We start from the raw sequence: 18751 nt of genomic DNA, 5'->3' as shown, positions 1-18751 counted from the left end.
TGGTGATCCGGTTCCCATGGCTCCGCTCACCCAAAAGAGTCGGATCTTTCAGATCGTTCTCGGCTTCTTATTAAATATGTTCACCCCAGGGGAACACATATTTAAGATTATAGTAACGCCAAAACCCCGCCCACCTGTGGCTAAGCCCCGCCCACTTACAAGCACCCAATTAGGTTGTTGAGTAGGCGGAGTTTAGCCTCGTGTGGGCGTGGTTTCAGTGGCGAAAAGAGCAGTTTAGAGATTTTAGTGGCTCACACTGGTGATCCGGCTCCTGTCAGTCACAGCATTGAGCCGGATCTTTGTGTTGGATCGTTCACGACCGACACATCACTAGTGGTTAACCTCCTCTTACCCAGGATGAGCATTGCACCTTAAGTCAGATGCAATACCCTGTGGTGACTGAAGCCTCAGGGGCACCTGCCACAGAGGCAAGGGACATTTTGTTTGCCAGCTCCCTGTGAGTCCGGGAAGGAAGCTCAAAGTACTTAGTGTTGGTCGGAAAGATAACCATAGGTGAGAGTAATTGCTCTCAAAAGCTATTGAGTGAAGTAACTGTGGCCTGGCTCCATGGGCACCTTCATCTGTCAGGATTTGGTCCGTCAACTTCAGCTTCCTACACGATGGCTGAATTATCCCAGACCATTAACAGGTAACTCCTGGCAGAGCCTTTGTCTTGCAGACAGTAACGCTATGGATTGGATTGCTGCATTCGGAAAAAATCTTGTTCTTCATGCTATCCAGATCTGGAATTCTGTTCTCTTGGTTTTTCCATTACTGCTTCTTCACTTGCCGGTTATTGACTGGTCTACCAGTCAGGTGCTTCACTGAAGAATGTACTGTGCAGCCATCTGCCTCGCCAAGGTCACGGCAAAGACACTGCCCACCGTGCCATCTTACTTTGCTTCCCTACTAGTCCATTTTCGTGCCTTTGCTGATGTCTTCTGAGAAAAGAAGGCTGAGGTCTTGCCACCCCACAGACCTTATGACTGTCCCATTGATCTTCTACCTGGCATTTTACCTGGTACTATCAGCTTTACCTGGAAATATCTGCTATCCCTGCCTGAGACTCAGACCATGTCCAAATACGTTCAACAAAAAATGGCCAAGGGATTGATCCGTAATCTTCTTTGGCTGGAGCCAGCTGCTTTTTTATGTCAAAGAAGGATGGTTCTCTAGGGCCCTACATCGATTATTGATTTTTCAACAAAATCACCATCTCTACAAGTGCCGTGTGCCATTGATCTCCGAGTTATTTGACCGAATCCATGGGGCAAAGATCTTCACTAAATTGGATCTAAGAGGAGGCTTATAACGTGATCTGAAACCACAAGTGTGACAAATAGAAGACAGCCTTTAGTCCCCCTAATGGTCATTATGAGTATCTCATCATGCCCTTTGGTCTGTGCAACGTGCCTGCCATTTTTAAGGAATGTTTCAGACCTTCTCTGTTTCTGTGGTCGTATATTTGGATGACATCCTGATATTCTCCTCTGATTTTCCTACCCACAGTAGTCACGTCCGTCAAGTTCTCCAGCGTCTTTGGGAGAACAATTTGTTTGCAGCGTTGTCCAAATGTTTCTTTAAAAAACCTCTTTGCCCTTCCACGGCTATATTGTCTCCAACCAGGGTTTTGAGAGAGATCCAGAGAAGGCTTCTGCAGTTCTCTCCTGGCCTCGTCCTCGAGATTTGCGTGCCATCCAGCGCTTCATGGGTTTCGCCAACTTCTACAGGCAATTTATTCCACACTTCTCGCCCCTCATGGCTCCCATTTCTGCCTTAACAAAAAAAGGGATGTAGTACAAAATTCTGGTGAGTCTGCCATGTCAGCCTTTCTGCAATTCCAAGAGGCCTTCGTGACAGCTGCAGTGCTGCACCACCCGGACCCTAACAAGCAGTTCCTCCTGGAGGTGGATGCCTCCTTTATTGGTGCTGGAGCAGTCCTTCTGCAAGGTGCTTCTCCTGTGGATTTTCTTCTACGCTATTTAGCCATTAAGATGGCACTTGAAGAATGGAGACATCTATTAGCATATTTCAGCTCACAAGTGATAATATACATGGTCTATTTAACCTTTCTACAGTCCACCAAACGGTTAAATCCTCACCAAGCCATGTAGGTGCACTTCTTTGCTCGGTTTTACTTTTGAGTTGCAGTTTTGTCCTGCAGAGAACGTGAAAGCGGATGCTCTGTCTGGACCCGTTGATGTGGCTGATTAAGAGGAGGAGCCACAGCATATAATTAACCCGGCAAAGTTTGTGGAAGTGGCTTTAGTTCTTTTCAAATTGCTCCTGGTAAAACCTGTGCGCCTTCTGTTAGGAGGAGAATTCTGTCCTGGGGACACGAATCCAAGCTTGCTGGCCATATGGGCATATGCAAGTCCACTTAGCTGATTGCTCGTTGCTTTTGGTGGCCTTCACTGGTCAAGGATTTTCAGAACTTTGTAATGTATCAGATAATGAATTCTGTTTTGTCCATGTTCAGTTTTAGGAATCAAGCAGAGAAAAAGGATGAAATAGCAGACAGACACTGTGGGATTTTGGTTAGTAGGGAGGTAATGTCAGGTCCAGAGAGGTAGATCTGCGTATCATCAGAGTAAAGCCATGAAAGCCATGGGACTCTATGAGCTGTCGCAAGCCAAAGGTGTAGATGGAGAACAGTAGGGGTCCTAAAACTGAACCTTGGGGGACACCGACAGATAGGGGGCGAGATGAGGAAATGATGTGCGAGTGGGAGACGCTAAAAGTTCAGTTGGTTAGGTATGAGGAGATCCAAGATAGGGCCAAGTCTGTGATGCCCAGAGATGAGAGAATCTGTAGTAGGAGGGAATGGTCTACTGTGTCAAAGGCAGAGGACAGGTCCGGGAGGAGGAGGACAGAGTAGTGTAGAAGGCAGAGGACAGGTCCAGGAGGAGGAGGACAGAGTAGTGTTGCTTGGCTTTGGCGGTTAGTAGGTCATTGGTGATTTTAGTTAGGGCAGTTTCAGTGGAATGATGGGGTCGGAAGCCAGAATGTAACCTATCAAAGAGGGAACAGGAGGAGAGGTGTGAGGACAGTTCAAGATGGACATGCTGTTCCAGTAGTTTTGAGGCATAGGGGAGAAGTGATATGGGGTGGTAGCTAGACACAGAGGCTGGGTCAAGGGAGGGCTTTTTGAGGATGGGTGTGATGGAGGCATGTTTAAATCATGAAGGGAATACACTAGTTGTTAGTGATAGGTTGAAGAAATGGGTTAGGGCTGGTATGAAGCCTGTCGGGAGATTGGGGATGAGGTGGGATGGGAGTGGATCAATCAGGCAGGTGGTGAGATGTGATCTTGAGAGTAGAGTGGAAAGATGATCTTCGGTCATGGTGGAGAAGCTGGATTTAGAGGAAGAAGGCTGAGTAGTTTGAAAAAAGAGGCAAAGTCTTCAGATGAGAGGAGAGGGAGGTTGTGCTGGGGGACAGAGGAGAGAGTTGAGTGTTGAATAGCTGTTTAGGGTTGTGAGACAGAGAGGATATGAGGGATGAGAAGTAGGTTTGTTTTGCAGCAATGAGTGGAGACTTGAAAGTGGTGAGGGCCTGTTTTGTATGTGATGAAGTACTCAGTGGAATGAGACCTCTTCCATCTGCGCTCAGCAATACTGGAAGCCCGTCTCAGCTCTTTAGTCTGACTCGTGTGCCAGGGTTGCCTGTTGATTGTGCGGGTTTTTGGTGTGTGTGAGAGGGGCAGCTGATTCGAGAGCTGCAGAGATGGTGGTGTTGTATAAAGTGGTGGGAGCAGCATCTGCATCGTGTAGAAATGCAATGTCTGCAAGAGGGAAAAGAGACTGAGAAAATGAATGTAAGTCAAGGTGTTTGATATTTCTGCGAGGGTGTGAAAGTTTGTGTAGGGGGGGTTGTGTACTTGGAGAAGAGAGGGAAGAGAATGTGAGTAGGTTGTGGTCAGACAGGGGGAGAGGTGAGTTAGGGAATAGAGGTGAATGAAGATGAGGCCATCTTTGTGAGTAGCTGCAGAGGACCATAGAGTGAGGCCGAAGGAGGAAGCGAGTGATCGTTTAGAGACAGATGAGTGAGAAGTGTCAATGGGGATGTTAGTCACCCATGATGATGCTGGGGATGTCGGTGGAAAGGAAATAAAGTAGCCAGTGGTGAAGTCCTTGAGAAAGCTGGTGGCTGGCCCTGGAGGGCGGTAAATGACAGCCAGTTGGAAGTTGGAGGGGAAATAGATGCGGACAGAGTGCACCTCAAAAGAGGGTAGAGTAACGGAGGGTGGCAGTGGGAGTGGGGTGAAGGAGCATTTTTCTGACAGGAGGAATCCAACTCCTCCACCATGCTTTTTTCTGGGGTGGGGGGTGTGATATGGAGGCCACTATAAGAAAGTGATCGCCTGTCTCTATGTTTTTCTTACCCTGGGGTCTCCCTATTTTCTCAAGCCGTGACTAGAAATGACACCTGATCTTTGTGATTGTTAATCCTTTATTTCAGATATACAAGTCTGGGTGCTAATAAATTGGTGTAATGATACCCGCTGTATACAGGGATCCTACTCCGCAGTCGCACACTCTTCTGATGGGGCAATGCAGTGATCAGGCTGAGCTTTCTGCAGATGTTCTGTGTATTCTGCTGAATGGATATTGTATTCCCTCCATGATAGGAGGGCGTTGGCCACTGGCAGTGATGGGCTTCTTCTGATCAGCCCAAGAGCAGACATACTTGCATGTTTTCCTTGTACATGTCCACCATCGTTGCTCCTCTTCCTGGAGTGATCTTCAGTCCGTCATAGTATTTATAGATTACACGGTGTTATCATGTAGAGACGACGCCATAGACGCCTGCGGTCATTATCCGGTACATTCACATCACATAAGTCGGGGAGTCATCGTCCATTATATCTTGTGTCCTACAGGTCGTGCCACGTGCCTCTGTCTCCAAGTCTCGGGGGGACAAGTCCCGAACTGTGACAGTGGCTCCTCTCCCACCTGTGACCGTGGATATCATACCAGGACGTTTCACCGAGGATGACTGGATGTCCATGGTGACGGCTGAAGATGGAGAAGATGTGGTGGGAGACATAGTAGATTCTCTGCTCAGCCACGTCATGGAGGAGTGCCTGGTGGTCTATCTCCAGCACCAGGTACATGTGAACAATACAAAGAATTACGTGGACTAATAGAAGGGGTTACGTGTAGTGTATATGGAGTAATGGAAGGGTTTATCTCGCGAAGCCGGAGGACGTCATATGGAGTAATAGGAGGACTTTGCATCATTTGTCCTATTACAATAGCCCCTGTACCAAGGGACCACACCAAATTATCTATAGAACCACAAAAAGCTATTTGGGACGGTGCATAACCTTAAAATTACGACTTTATTAAATTGATTATTAAAATAATCTTTTGCAGCTATATATGTATATCATGGAGTCATCAAAAATATCACAGTGGACATATCATTCTGCCAAGATAAGACATAACAGTAGAAAACAGCGGCTTTACCTCATATATACCGTATTTTTCGGACTATAAGACGCACTAGACTATAAGACGCACCCTGGTTTTAGAGGAGAAAAATAGGAAAATAAAACTTTAAGCAAAAAAATGTGGTCATGACACACTGTTATGGGGCGAGGATCTGCTGCTGACACTGTTATGGGGGTAATGTCCCCAAATTCTCTACTAAGGTACCCCATCCTGGTAATGATCCTCCTGCCTTGTATATGATCCTGCTATAAACCCCCATCCTGCTCATATACCAGCATCCTGCTCATATTCCCTCATCCTGTTCATATACCCCCATCCTATTGATATACCCCCCCATCCATCCTATTGATATTTCCCCCATCCATCCTGCTCATATACTCCCATCCTGCTCATATACCCCCATCCTGTTCATATACTCCGATCCTGTTCATATACCCCCCATCCTGTTCATATACCCCCCATCCATCCTGCTCATATACTCCCATCCTGCTATATGCCCCCATCCTGTTCATATACTCCAATCCTGTTCATATACCCCCCCATCCATCCTGTTCATATACCCCCCATCCTGTTCATATACCCCCCATCGATCCTGCTCATATACTCCCATCCTGCTATATGCCCCCATCGTGCTCATATACTCCCATCCTGTTCATATACCCCATCCTGCTCATATACTCCCATCCTGTTCATATACCCCCATCCTGTTCATATACCCCCATCCTGTTCATATACCCCCCATCCTGTTCCTATACCCCCATCCATCCTGCTCATATACTCCCATCCATCCTGCTCATATACTCCCATCCTGCTCATATACCCCCCATCCATCCTGCTCATATACTCCCATCCTGCTCATATACCCCCCATCCATCCTGCTCATATACTCCCATCCTGCTATATGCCCCCATCGTGCTCATATACCATCCTGGTATATGGCCTGTATCCTATAGCACACAGAAAAAAAAATAAACGTTTATACTCACCTTTTCCTCACTCCCTCCAGCACCGATCATCTTCCTCTCAGCGGCAATGACCTGTGTGTGTGGAGCCGTTCCCCTGCAGCATCGCGATGTCTTCCTGTCTGTGCCGATCAGCTGATCAGCACAGATCAGCTGACCGGCACAGACAGGAAGACATCGCGTGCTGCTGGGGAACGGCTCCACACACGGGGACGGGTGAGTGTACTGATTCACTGCACCCCGTGCTGATGATGACGCGCGGGGAGCAGTGAATACAGCCGCACATGATCACTCCAGGCTGTAATTGCCAGGGGTGATCATGCGGACCGGCTCTTTACTATGCGCGCGTCCCCGCTCATCCTCCAAACCACCTGTCAGTGCCGGCTTCAGCGCTGAGAGATGGGCGGGAGGATGGGCATGCATATGTAATGAGCGGGCACACGTGGTCATGGCAGGTGCTGCTACAGCCTGCTCGTGCCCCCGATGACCCGCTCCACCGCAGCACCCTCGTTCCCGGCCACAGCCCTATAGTCAGACCATAAGACGCACCCCCAACTTTCCCCCAACATTTGGGGGAAAAAAAGTGCGTCTTATGGTCCGAAAAATACGGTAATATATAACCCAATAACAAGTTATCAAGAACAGTTGATCTAATTAATAGCTTGTGCGTACTTGGGTATGTATAATATATCCACTACAATTCTATATTCTCTGCACGGAACGTGCTTCAGGATATACAGCTTAGTATGGTTTACCTAAGGTGGGTACTCTCGTTACATGAATCGCTGGACCCTGAGTTGTTAATAATTGCAAATCTATATGCAGCGTTTACTGACCTGACTGTTGCAGTGGCTGGCCTGAATGTCCTGTATCCCGACGCACGTTTCCCTATTCTTCAGGGGACGTGTGTATGTATCTTTGAAAAGTGCGCCTTTTTATAGCGGTGCATGTGACTCTAAATTTCTATCACGTGTGTGGTGACGTATGTACGGCAGTGGAGGGGGAGACGTATAAATTATACAGCTTTTTAATTATTACTTATTAGTTTGGTAAGGACATTTAAGGCCACCATTTCATCAACCCCATAGCATAATAACACTCCCAATTTATTTTAAATTTAAGGCTTGACTGAAGACCATGCACAAATCTACCTCCAGAAGCTTTCACCACAACCCCCTTAAATCACTTATTAACTGATACAAAAAAAACATAAATTGAGTATTTTTTGTATATACCCCTTCTAGACTCCCTTATCAATATCCTATTACATAGCCACCTAACATCATACCAAAACCTCATGTGACACATGCCCTTATTGCATTTGACCCCAACCGTCTCTTCTTCACGGGGAAATGGAGGTTTGTCTTTCTCTTTGTTGATTGTAGTTAGTATTTTTCTAATTCATTAACGACCATAAAGATCTTGTGGATTTGTGAAGCGTCAAGCAACCAAAATTTCATGAGAATCAATTTTACTAGGGCAAATTCAGAGACCATCAGTTAATACTTATTAGCATTTATCCTGCGCTACCAATGTTTGCTCTGCCTTTTAGAGTCCTGCATCCGCTATATTCTAATTGATATCATCATATGAATGTATAGTAACATCATGGTAAAACCATAAATTAACTTAAAAGGAAGGACTAATTGTAGAACCTCTATAGTCTACAATTATTCTATATAGAAGGAAGTCTATAGCGTAATAGGAGGACGTCTATAGAGTAACAGGAGGACGTCTATAGAGTAACAGGACGACGTCTATAGAGTAACAGGAGGACGTCTATAGAGTAACAGGAGGACGTCTATAGAGTAACAGGAGGACGTCTATAGAGTAACAGGAGGTCGTCTATAGAGTAACAGGAGGTCGTCTGTAGAGTAACAGGAGGTCGTCTGTAGAGTAACAGGAGGTCGTCTATAGAGTAACAGGAGGTCGTCTATAGAGTAACAGGAGGACGTCTATAGAGTAACAGGAGGTCGTCTATAGAGTAACAGGAGGACGTCTATAGAGTAACAGGAGGACGTCTGTAGAGTAACAGGAGGTCGTCTATAGAGTAACAGGAGGACGTCTATAGAGTAACAGGAGGACGTCTATAGAGTAACAGGAGGTCGTCTGTAGAGTAACAGGAGGTCGTCTATAGAGTAACAGGAGGTCGTCTATAGAGTAACAGGAGGGCGTCTATAGAGTAACAGGAGGACGTCTATAGAGTAATAGGAGGACATCTATAGAGTAACAGGAGGACGTCTATAGAGTAATAGGAGGACATCTATAGAGTAACAGGAGGACGTCTATAGAGTAACAGGAGGACGTCTATAGAGTAATAGAAGGACGTCTATAGAGTAATAGGAGGTCTTCTATAGAGTAATAGGAGGACATCTATAGAGTAATAGGAGGACGTCTATAGAGTAATAGGACGACGTCTATAGAGTAATAGGAGGTCGTCTATAGCGTAATAGGAGGGGATATCTGGAATAATAGGAGGACGTCTATAGCGTAACAGGAGGACGTCTATAGAGTAACAGGAGGACGTCTATAGAGTAACAGGAGGACGTCTATAGAGTAACAGGAGGACGTCTATAGAGTAACAGGAGGTCGTCTATAGAGTAATAGGATGTCGTCTATAGAGTAATAGGAGGTCGTCTATAGAGTAACAGGAGGACGTCTATAGAGTAACAGGAAGACGTCTGTAGAGTAATAGGAGGACGTCTGTAGAGTAACAGGAGGTCGTCTATAGAGTAACAGGAGGTCGTCTATAGAGTAACAGGAGGACATCTATAGAGTAACAGGAGGACGTCTGTAGAGTAACAGGAGGACGTCTGTAGAGTAACAGAAGGACGTCTATAGAGTAACAGGAGGACGTCTATAGAGTAACAGGAGGACGTCTATAGAGTAATAGGAGGACGTCTATAGAGTAACAGGAGGACGTCTATAGAGTAACAGGAGGGGTTATCTGGAGTAATAGGAGGACGTCTATAGAGTTATAGGAGGATGTCTGTAGAGTAATAGGAGGGGTTATCTGGAGTAATAGGAGGTCATCTATAGAGTAATAGGAGGTCGTCTATAGAGTAATAGGAGGTCTATAGAGTAATAGGAGGTCGTCTATAGAGTAATAGGTCGTCTATAGAGTAATAGGTCGTCTATAGAGTAATAGGAGGACGTCTATAGCGTAACAGGAGGTCGTCTATAGAGTAATAGGAGGACGTCTATAGAGTAATAGGAGGTTGTCTATAGAGTAACAGGAGGGGTTATCTGGAGTAATAGAAGGACGTCTATAGAGTAACAGGAGGACGTCTAGAGAGTAACAGGAGGACGTCTATAGCGTAACAGGAGGTCGTCTATAGAGTAATAGGAGGACGTCTATAGAGTAATAGGAGGTTGTCTATAGAGTAACAGGAGGGGTTATCTGGAGTAATAGGAGGTCATCTATAGAGTAACAGGAGGACGTCTGTAGAGTAACAGGAGGACGTCTGTAGAGTAATAGGAGGTCGTCTATAGAGTAATAGGAGGACGTCTATAGAGTAATAGGAGGTCGTCTATAGAGTAATAGGAGGACGTCTATAGAGTAACAGGAGGACGTCTATAGCGTAACAGGAGGTCGTCTATAGAGTAATAGGAGGACGTCTATAGAGTAATAGGAGGTCGTCTATAGAGTAATAGGAGGACGTCTATAGAGTAATAGGAGGCCGTCTATAGAGTAATAGGAGGACGTCTATAGAGTAATAGGAGGGGTTATCTGGAGTAATAGGAGGACGTCTATAGAGTAACAGGAGGACGTCTATAGCGTAACAGGAGGTCGTCTATAGAGTAATAGGAGGACGTCTATAGAGTAATAGGAGGTCGTCTATAGAGTAATAGGAGGACGTCTATAGAGTAATAGGAGGTCGTCTATAGAGTAATAGGAGGACGTCTATAGAGTAATAGGAGGGGTTATCTGGAGTAATAGGAGGACGTCTATAGAGTAACGGGAGGTCGTCTATAGAGTAACAGGAGGTCGTCTATAGAGTAACAGGAGGTCGTCTATAGAGTAACAGGAGGTCGTCTATAGAGTAACAGGAGGTCGTCTATAGAGTAACAGGAGGTCGTCTATAGAGTAACAGGAGGTCGTCTATAGAGTAACAGGAGGACATCTATAGAGTAATAGGAGGGGTTATCTGGAGTAATAGGAGGTCGTCTATAGAGTAACAGGAGGTCGTCTATAGAGTAACAGGAGGTCGTCTATAGAGTAACAGGAGGTCGTCTATAGAGTAATAGGAGGACATCTATAGAGTAATAGGAGGGGTTATCTGGAGTAATAGGAGGACGTCTATAGAGTAACGGGAGGACGTCTATAGAGTAACGGGAGGACGTCTATAGAGTAATAGGAGGGGTTATCTGGAGTAATAGGAGGACGTCTATAGAGTAACAGGAGGACGTCTATAGCGTAACAGGAGGTCGTCTATAGAGTAATAGGAGGACGTCTATAGAGTAATAGGAGGTCGTCTATAGAGTAATAGGAGGACGTCTATAGAGTAATAGGAGGTCGTCTATAGAGTAATAGGAGGACGTCTATAGAGTAATAGGAGGGGTTATCTGGAGTAATAGGAGGACGTCTATAGAGTAACGGGAGGTCGTCTATAGAGTAACAGGAGGTCGTCTATAGAGTAACGGGAGGACGTCTATAGAGTAACGGGAGGACGTCTATAGAGTAACGGGAGGTCGTCTATAGAGTAACGGGAGGTCGTCTATAGAGTAACGGGAGGACGTCTATAGAGTAACGGGAGGTCGTCTATAGAGTAACAGGAGGTCGTCTATAGAGTAATAGGAGGACGTCTATAGAGTAACAGGAGGTCGTCTATAGAGTAACAGGAGGTCGTCTATAGAGTAACAGGAGGTCGTCTATAGAGTAATAGGAGGTCGTCTATAGAGTAACAGGAGGTCGTCTATAGAGTAACAGGAGGTCGTCTATAGAGTAACAGGAGGTCGTCTATAGAGTAATAGGAGGACATCTATAGAGTAATAGGAGGGGTTATCTGGAGTAATAGGAGGACGTCTATAGAGTAACGGGAGGACGTCTATAGAGTAACGGGAGGACGTCTATAGAGTAACGGGAGGACGTCTATAGAGTAACGGGAGGTCGTCTATAGAGTAACGGGAGGTCGTCTATAGAGTAACGGGAGGACGTCTATAGAGTAACGGGAGGTCGTCTATAGAGTAACAGGAGGTCGTCTATAGAGTAATAGGAGGACGTCTATAGAGTAACAGGAGGTCGTCTATAGAGTAACAGGAGGTCGTCTATAGAGTAACAGGAGGTCGTCTATAGAGTAACAGGAGGACATCTATAGAGTAATAGGAGGGGTTATCTGGAGTAATAGGAGGTCGTCTATAGAGTAATAGGAGGACGTCTATAGAGTAACAGGAGGTCGTCTATAGAGTAACAGGAGGTCGTCTATAGAGTAATAGGAGGACGTCTATAGAGTAATAGGAGGTCGTCTATAGAGTAATAGGAGGACGTCTATAGAGTAATAGGAGGGGTTATCTGGAGTAATAGGAGGACGTCTATAGAGTAACGGGAGGACGTCTATAGAATAACAGGAGGTCGTCTATAGAGTAACAGGAGGTCGTCTATAGAGTAACAGGAGGTCGTCTATAGAGTAACAGGAGGTCGTCTATAGAGTAACAGGAGGTCGTCTATAGAGTAATAGGAGGTCGTCTATAGAGTAACAGGAGGTCGTCTATAGAGTAACAGGAGGACATCTATAAAGTAATAGGAGGTCGTCTATAGAGTAACAGGAGGTCGTCTATAGAGTAACAGGAGGTCGTCTATAGAGTAACAGGAGGTCGTCTATAGAGTAATAGGAGGACATCTATAGAGTAATAGGAGGGGTTATCTGGAGTAATAGGAGGACGTCTATAGAGTAACGGGAGGACGTCTATAGAGTAACGGGAGGACGTCTATAGAGTAACGGGAGGACGTCTATAGAGTAACGGGAGGACGTCTATAGAGTAACGGGAGGACGTCTATAGAGTAACGGGAGGACGTCTATAGAGTAACGGGAGGTCGTCTATAGAGTAACGGGAGGTCGTCTATAGAGTAACGGGAGGACGTCTATAGAGTAACGGGAGGTCGTCTATAGAGTAACGGGAGGTCGTCTATAGAGTAACGGGAGGTCGTCTATAGAGTAACGGGAGGTCGTCTATAGAGTAACGGGAGGTCGTCTATAGAGTAACGGGAGGTCGTCTATAGAGTAACGGGAGGTCGTCTATAGAGTAACGGGAGGACGTCTATAGAGTAACGGGAGGACGTCTATAGAGTAACGGGAGGTTGTCTATAGAGTAACAGGAGGTCGTCTATAGAGTAATAGGAGGGGTTATCTGGAGTAATAGGAGGTCGTCTATAGAGTAACAGGAGGTCGTCTATAGAGTAACAGGAGGTCGTCTATAGAGTAACAGGAGGTCGTCTATAGAGTAACAGGAGGTCGTCTATAGAGTAACAGGAGGTCGTCTATAGAGTAACAGGAGGACATCTATAGAGTAATAGGAGGGCGTCTATAGAGTAACAGGAGGTCGTCTATAGAGTAATAGGAGGGGTTATCTGGAGTAATAGGAGGTCGTCTATAGAGTAACAGGAGGTCGTCTATAGAGTAACAGGAGGTCGTCTATAGAGTAACAGGAGGTCGTCTATAGAGTAACAGGAGGTCGTCTATAGAGTAACAGGAGGACATCTATAGAGTAATAGGAGGGCGTCTATAGAGTAACAGGAGGTCGTCTATAGAGTAATAGGAGGGGTTATCTGGAGTAATAGGAGGTCGTCTATAGAGTAACAGGAGGTCGTCTATAGAGTAATAGGAGGACGTCTATAGAGTAACAGGAGGTCGTCTATAGAGTAACAGGAGGTCGTCTATAGAGTAACAGGAGGTCGTCTATAGAGTAACAGGAGGTCGTCTATAGAGTAACAGGAGGACGTCTATAGAGTAACAGGAGGTCGTCTATAGAGTAACAGGAGGACGTCTATAGAGTAACACGAGGTCGTCTATAGAGTAATTGGAGGGGTTATGTGGAGTCCATATTAATAGCTGGCTATGTTTGGTCACAGGTGATCCCATATACCGTAAGTCAGGCGCGAGATGCCATGTTGCAGATCGTACAGTGGACATTTGTGCCCAGAGATGAGGGGAACCATGAGCCGGGCACAGAGAGCACCTGGCAGGAGGAGCCGCAGCCTTGTCCACATGACTCCTGGGCACAAGGGTGTGTCCCCGTAACCCATCCTGCCCGCACAACCCCCTCCAGTCAGTCTCAGGTAAGTGAAGGTCTCACCCTTATTGTCATATACGACTATACAGAATACTGTAGCCCCCATGTTGGATATTACTCACCTTATGTCTTTTCTCAGGTGTCCCCTGAGCACCCCATTACTAATATCACAGAGGAAACGTCACAGATAGTGGAAACTCCAGGGGCTGATGAGGACCCTCCACAGTCTTCACAGGAGCAAGTACCCATCCCCCAAATCTTTGCACCCCAAATACATCAGCCAGTTATAAAACCTACCCCCCCTACTGCTCCTCCAAAGACCAGACCTGGTTACCGTCCCCATCGTGGTCCCCTCCGATCAGCCGGCCTGAAGAATATCACTAAATCTCTGGAGGAAACGGAGAAGGAGATGTTACTGAAGCAACTGGATAAGAAGGAAAGTCCAAATTATGAGACCATTGACTTCCTGCCCACCTCCCTCCACAACATCCTAAAAATCCAGCTAGGGAGACCCCCACAGAAGAAAGACGTCATCTATGACCATGCTGGCAATGTCCTTTCTGTACCTAAGGTGGAGCTGTACCAACTCCCCCAGCATCATGTCCAGCCGCGGATAGAAGTCCTGGACATCAGTAAAGAGTCCGGAAAATCACTGATCAGCAGAAAGCACAGAGAGGCGGCCATCAGGAGATCTCATGCCAGCGCTTCATCTACTAAACCCCCTACTGTCCATAAGATGATGGCGTCACAGTCCACCACTGCAATAGAGGATGTCCGGGCCTCTACAGCCATACTATTGGACACCATGCCACTGACTCGCGGGGTGATACTGAAAAAGGGGGACGCCACAGAACGAGGGTCTGTGTACAGTCTGCGACAGGGGGAGCTCATCAGCAAGAGGGACAAGAGAGATCTGAGGCCAGTCCAAGCCTCCGTTACTTTACCAAGCCTTGCTGTGGAGCACCTCCTTAAGAACAATGTCCCTCAGGTCCAGCCGCTCATCTCCTTCATGTCTCAGTGAGCCTCATGTCCATTGTCCATATATCCCACAGTCCTCACACTTGTCCGTGCCATAGAGCCCCATGTAACCTGTACTGTTAGGAGGCCAACTGTAAATCAGCAGATTTAATAAAGATTATGCCCTCTCTGACTACATCACTGTAGAAAGGATAACATGGAGCAACACAGAGGCTTTCAGGAGGAGCATGTCGCTATTATGGGAAGTCACAGACCAAAGACCAGCTTTTGGTGTGCTGTTCCTTATCTGATAGCCCCTGCAGTGCTGCTCTCACACGCCGACTTCTGTTCAGCTCCTCCCTCCAACCAGCTCCTGGTGTGCTCCTCCCAACCGATGGCCCCTGGTGTGTCGCTCCCATACTATAGCACCTGGTATACCACGCCAATACACCAACCCTTGGTGTGCTCCTCCTGTGCACCTGCCTATTATGGGCCTCAGCTGCTGACTCCCGGTGTGCTCCTCCCATACGCCGTCCCCTGGTGTACCACTCCAATCCTTCGGCCCTTGGTGGGTTCCTCCTGTACACACAACCCTGGATGATCTCAGCTGCTGACCCCTGGTGGGCTGCTCCCGTCCACTGTCCTCTTGTATACCACTCCAGTCCTTCGGCCCTTGGTGGGTTCCTCCAGTTCACATGCCCCTGTTGGGCCTTAGCTGATGACTCCTGGTGGGCTGCTCCCTTCCACTGTCCCCTGGTGTGCTCATCACCTCAGTCTCATCTTGGTGGGCTTTTCCGGTGCACCCGCCCCTTTTGGGCTTCACTGCTGGCTCCTGGTGTGTTCCTCTCATCCGCCATCACCTGGTGTGCTCCTCCTGTCTGTGTGCCCTTGGTGGGCTCCTCCCATGCACCCACCCCTGGTGGTCTTCCCCTGCTGGCTCCTGGTAGACTGCTCCCGTCCACCGTCACTTGGTGTGTTCCTTCTGTCCATCTGCCCTTGGTGTGCTCCTCCTGTGTACCCACCTGCTGGCTCCTGGTGGGCTCCTCCTGCCAGTCTACCCTTGTTGGGCTTCTCCTGTGCACCCATCCTTGGTGATCTTCAGCTGCTGGCTCCTGGTGGTCCACTCTCATCTGCTGTCTCCTGGTGTACTCCTCCTGTCTACACTTGGGCTCCTCCTGTGCACTCACCCCTGGTGGTTTTCAGATGCTGGGTCCTGGTGGGCTCCTCCTACCTGTCTGCCCTTGTTGGGCTCCTCCTGTGCACCCACCCGTGGTGATATTCAGCTGTTGGCTCCTGGTATGCTCCTCCTGTCCATCTGCCGTTGATCGTCTCCTCCTGTGCATCCACCCCTGGTCATCTTCAGCTGTTGGCTCCTCCTGCCCGTCTGCCGTTGATGGTCTCCTCCTGTGCACCCACCCCTGGTGATCTTCAGCTGTTGGCTCCTGGTGGGCTCCTCCTTTCCATCTGCCATTGGTGGGCTCATCCTTTCTATCTGCCCTTGATGGGCTCCTCCTGTGCACCCGGCCCTGGTGATCTTCAGCCGTTGGCTCCTGGTGGGCTCCTCCTGCCCGTCTGCCGTTGATGGTCTCCTTATGTGCACCCACCCCAGGTGGTCTTCAGCTGTGGCTCCTGGTGGGCTGCCCTCCTAGTACACACGCCATGTACTTGATTTGGCACATTTTCTGGGTGCCAGAGTCAGCCGTCTACTCTACCGATGAGCTGGAGGACATTTCTGTAATTTGCGCCTCTTCATGCTGGGAAGCTGTGACAACTTTTCAGACAATTGTAGGTTATGCCATATCTCGCGGTATTGTCAGATAAAATGCTTGATGAATCCCTGTAGCATTGATTATCCTGCTCCAAAGTGTCCCGTGCATAAGAGGTTAAACCCTTCCTGCGGTGTGTGGTGCGGTGTGTGTTGTGGTGTGTGTGCGCCTCCGCCCTCCCCACAGTGACAGAAGGGGCTGGTTACTCTGGTATCTAGAGAGTTAACACTCCGGTCATTCACCTAAATCCTGTCACACACTGTACGCCTGACTCCAGCAGGAGCGAATGTCACATGACCAAGAATGCCACCAGTCACATCTGTGGGAGTACCACCATGCCGAGCTGCTATCACATCAGGTCTTATCCTCCAGTCACCTCCAGAGCTGCAGTCACTATTCTGCTGTTACATCATGTCTTATCCTCCAGTCACCTCCAGAGCTGCAATCAGTATTCTGCTGTTACATTGTGTCTTATCCTCCAGTCACCTCCCGAGCTGTAAAACAAGAATGCCGCGGAGACACCATCACATGTTTCTCAACGCTGGCAGGAAACTAGCCAGGTCTTTCACCGGGAAGGAAAAACCACAAGAAGGGCAGCCTCCAGTCAAGGAAACCGCCTATGCCAAACATGGTATCCATCCACAGACAGCTGTTTTGGGGTATTTGCCCCCATCCTTACTTATGTAGTCTTCTACTAGGCATTGCACCCACTAGCTAATTTCCTACTCCACACTGATGAGGGGCAAATACCCCGAAACAGCTGTCTGTGGATGGATACCATGTTTACTATAGGCGGTTTCCTTGACTGGAGGCTGCCCTTCCCGTGGTTGTTCCTTCCCGGTGAAAGACCTGGCTAGTTTCCTGCCAGCGTTGAGAAAAATGTGATGGTGTCTCCGCCACATTCTTATTTTGCATATTTTCCCAGGGGGCCTTGTTCTAGTGTCACTGCGTTGAGAAACACGTGATGGTGTCTCCGCGGTGTTGGATATTGATCTCCCTAAGGTCAACCATCCTTACCTATGTAACCTCCAGAGCTGCAGTCACTATTCTGCTGTTACATCATGTCTTATCCTCCTGTCACTTCCAGAGCTGTAGTAATTAGTCTGCTGTTACATCCTGTCTTCTCCTCCAGTCATCTCCAGAGCTGCACTCACTATTCTGCTGTTACATCATGTCTTATCCTCCAGTCACCTCCAAGGCTGCAGTCACTATTCTGCTGTTACATCATGTCTTATCCTCCCGTCACTTCCAGAGCTGTAGTCATTAGTCTGCTGTTACATCCTGTCTTATCCTCCAGTCACCACCAGAGCTGCGGTCACTATTGTGCTGTTACATCGTGTCTTATGGTCATGCGGTATTCGGCGTTGCACTCTGTGGGTGTCATGGCGGCGTCGGACTCTGTTCACACTGCAGAGTCTGCTGACAAGCAGCCTGGGATTTCTTCGTTGTGCAGCCTGTCACGGGTGTCAGCTGTGCTTTGCTTCACTGCTCTCCAGTACAGTAGGAGTTAATTCCTGCTGGTTTGTGAATGGTTGCTAGAAGCTCAGGCTGCTATTGACCATTTACAGCCGCCTTCACCTTTTATAGGGTTCTGATCCTGATGCTGGTCGCCGGATATAGCTTCAGCGTTGCTCCCGTGTATCGGTCCTTATTGTTGTGATCCACAGCCTGGTGATCTGTTGTGTGCTGTGGAAGTATTCCCGTTGTTAGTTTATTTTCTCCCTGTGTTTATTTCCTCCTGGGTACGTGTTGTCTCTCCCTGGTGTCTGGTTGCTGTGTGCATGCGTTTTGGTTCTCTTCCCAGTCTGTGGTATTTGTGGGGTTTGCTTCTACTTTCCTGACCCTCTCCTGGGATGGGGGAAAGGGGGTGTAAGATCAGGGCTTTAACAGGATTTTAGGGACACGCTGGGGGCCCAGACCTAGCTACTGTCAAGCTTACCTCTGGGATAAGGGACAGCTTAGGGTCCCTAGTTGGAGAGTCAGCTTAGAAGTCCATCTTCTGTCACCCTGATTCTCGGTGACATTATAGCCGGCCTCCTCGTATTTTTCTAATGCATCCTGTTATCGGTCTCTCCAAAAAGATGCAGGCGCTGACACTCCAGGTAGCAGAGCTCAAAAGGGCGATGCAGCTACAAGCTCAATCGTCAACTGCGGTACAGGGCACAGTGGTGATCAGTGCCCCTGAGCTTAAACTGCGTCTTCCTGAGCAGTTTTCGGGGGATCGCAGTCGGTTTGCCTCCTTCTGGGAGGCATGCATGCTGTATTTCCGCCTGCGTCCCCTCTCCTGAAGGAGCGAGGCTCAGCATGTAGGCATAGTGGTGTCCTTACTTAGTGGTGACCCACAAGCATGAGCCTTTTCCTTGCCTCCCGATTCCCCAGT

The 18751-nt window shown here is 47.9% G+C and overlaps 1 protein-coding gene across 2 annotated transcripts in view; it reads left to right on the top strand.

Moving 5' to 3' along the window:
* C1H2orf81 (chromosome 1 C2orf81 homolog) overlaps positions 1-14803 on the top strand; it is a 29344-nt gene extending 14541 nt beyond the window's left edge. For both annotated transcript variants that reach the window (XM_075345476.1, XM_075345483.1), the window contains exons 2-4: positions 4883-5110; positions 13488-13694; positions 13788-14803. In XM_075345476.1, coding sequence (XP_075201591.1) covers positions 4883-5110; positions 13488-13694; positions 13788-14669 — 1317 coding nt within the window. In that variant the 3' untranslated portion in view covers positions 14670-14803. The remainder of the gene's footprint in view (positions 1-4882; positions 5111-13487; positions 13695-13787) is intronic.
* Positions 14804-18751: the final 3948 nt, after the last annotated feature.

Source organism: Anomaloglossus baeobatrachus, chromosome 1 (genome assembly GCF_048569485.1).
Source record: "Anomaloglossus baeobatrachus isolate aAnoBae1 chromosome 1, aAnoBae1.hap1, whole genome shotgun sequence".
Classification (NCBI taxonomy): Eukaryota; Metazoa; Chordata; class Amphibia; order Anura; family Aromobatidae; genus Anomaloglossus; species Anomaloglossus baeobatrachus.
The sequence above is the reverse complement of the archived record's forward strand: the minus strand, read 5'-3'. Positions and strand labels throughout refer to the sequence as shown.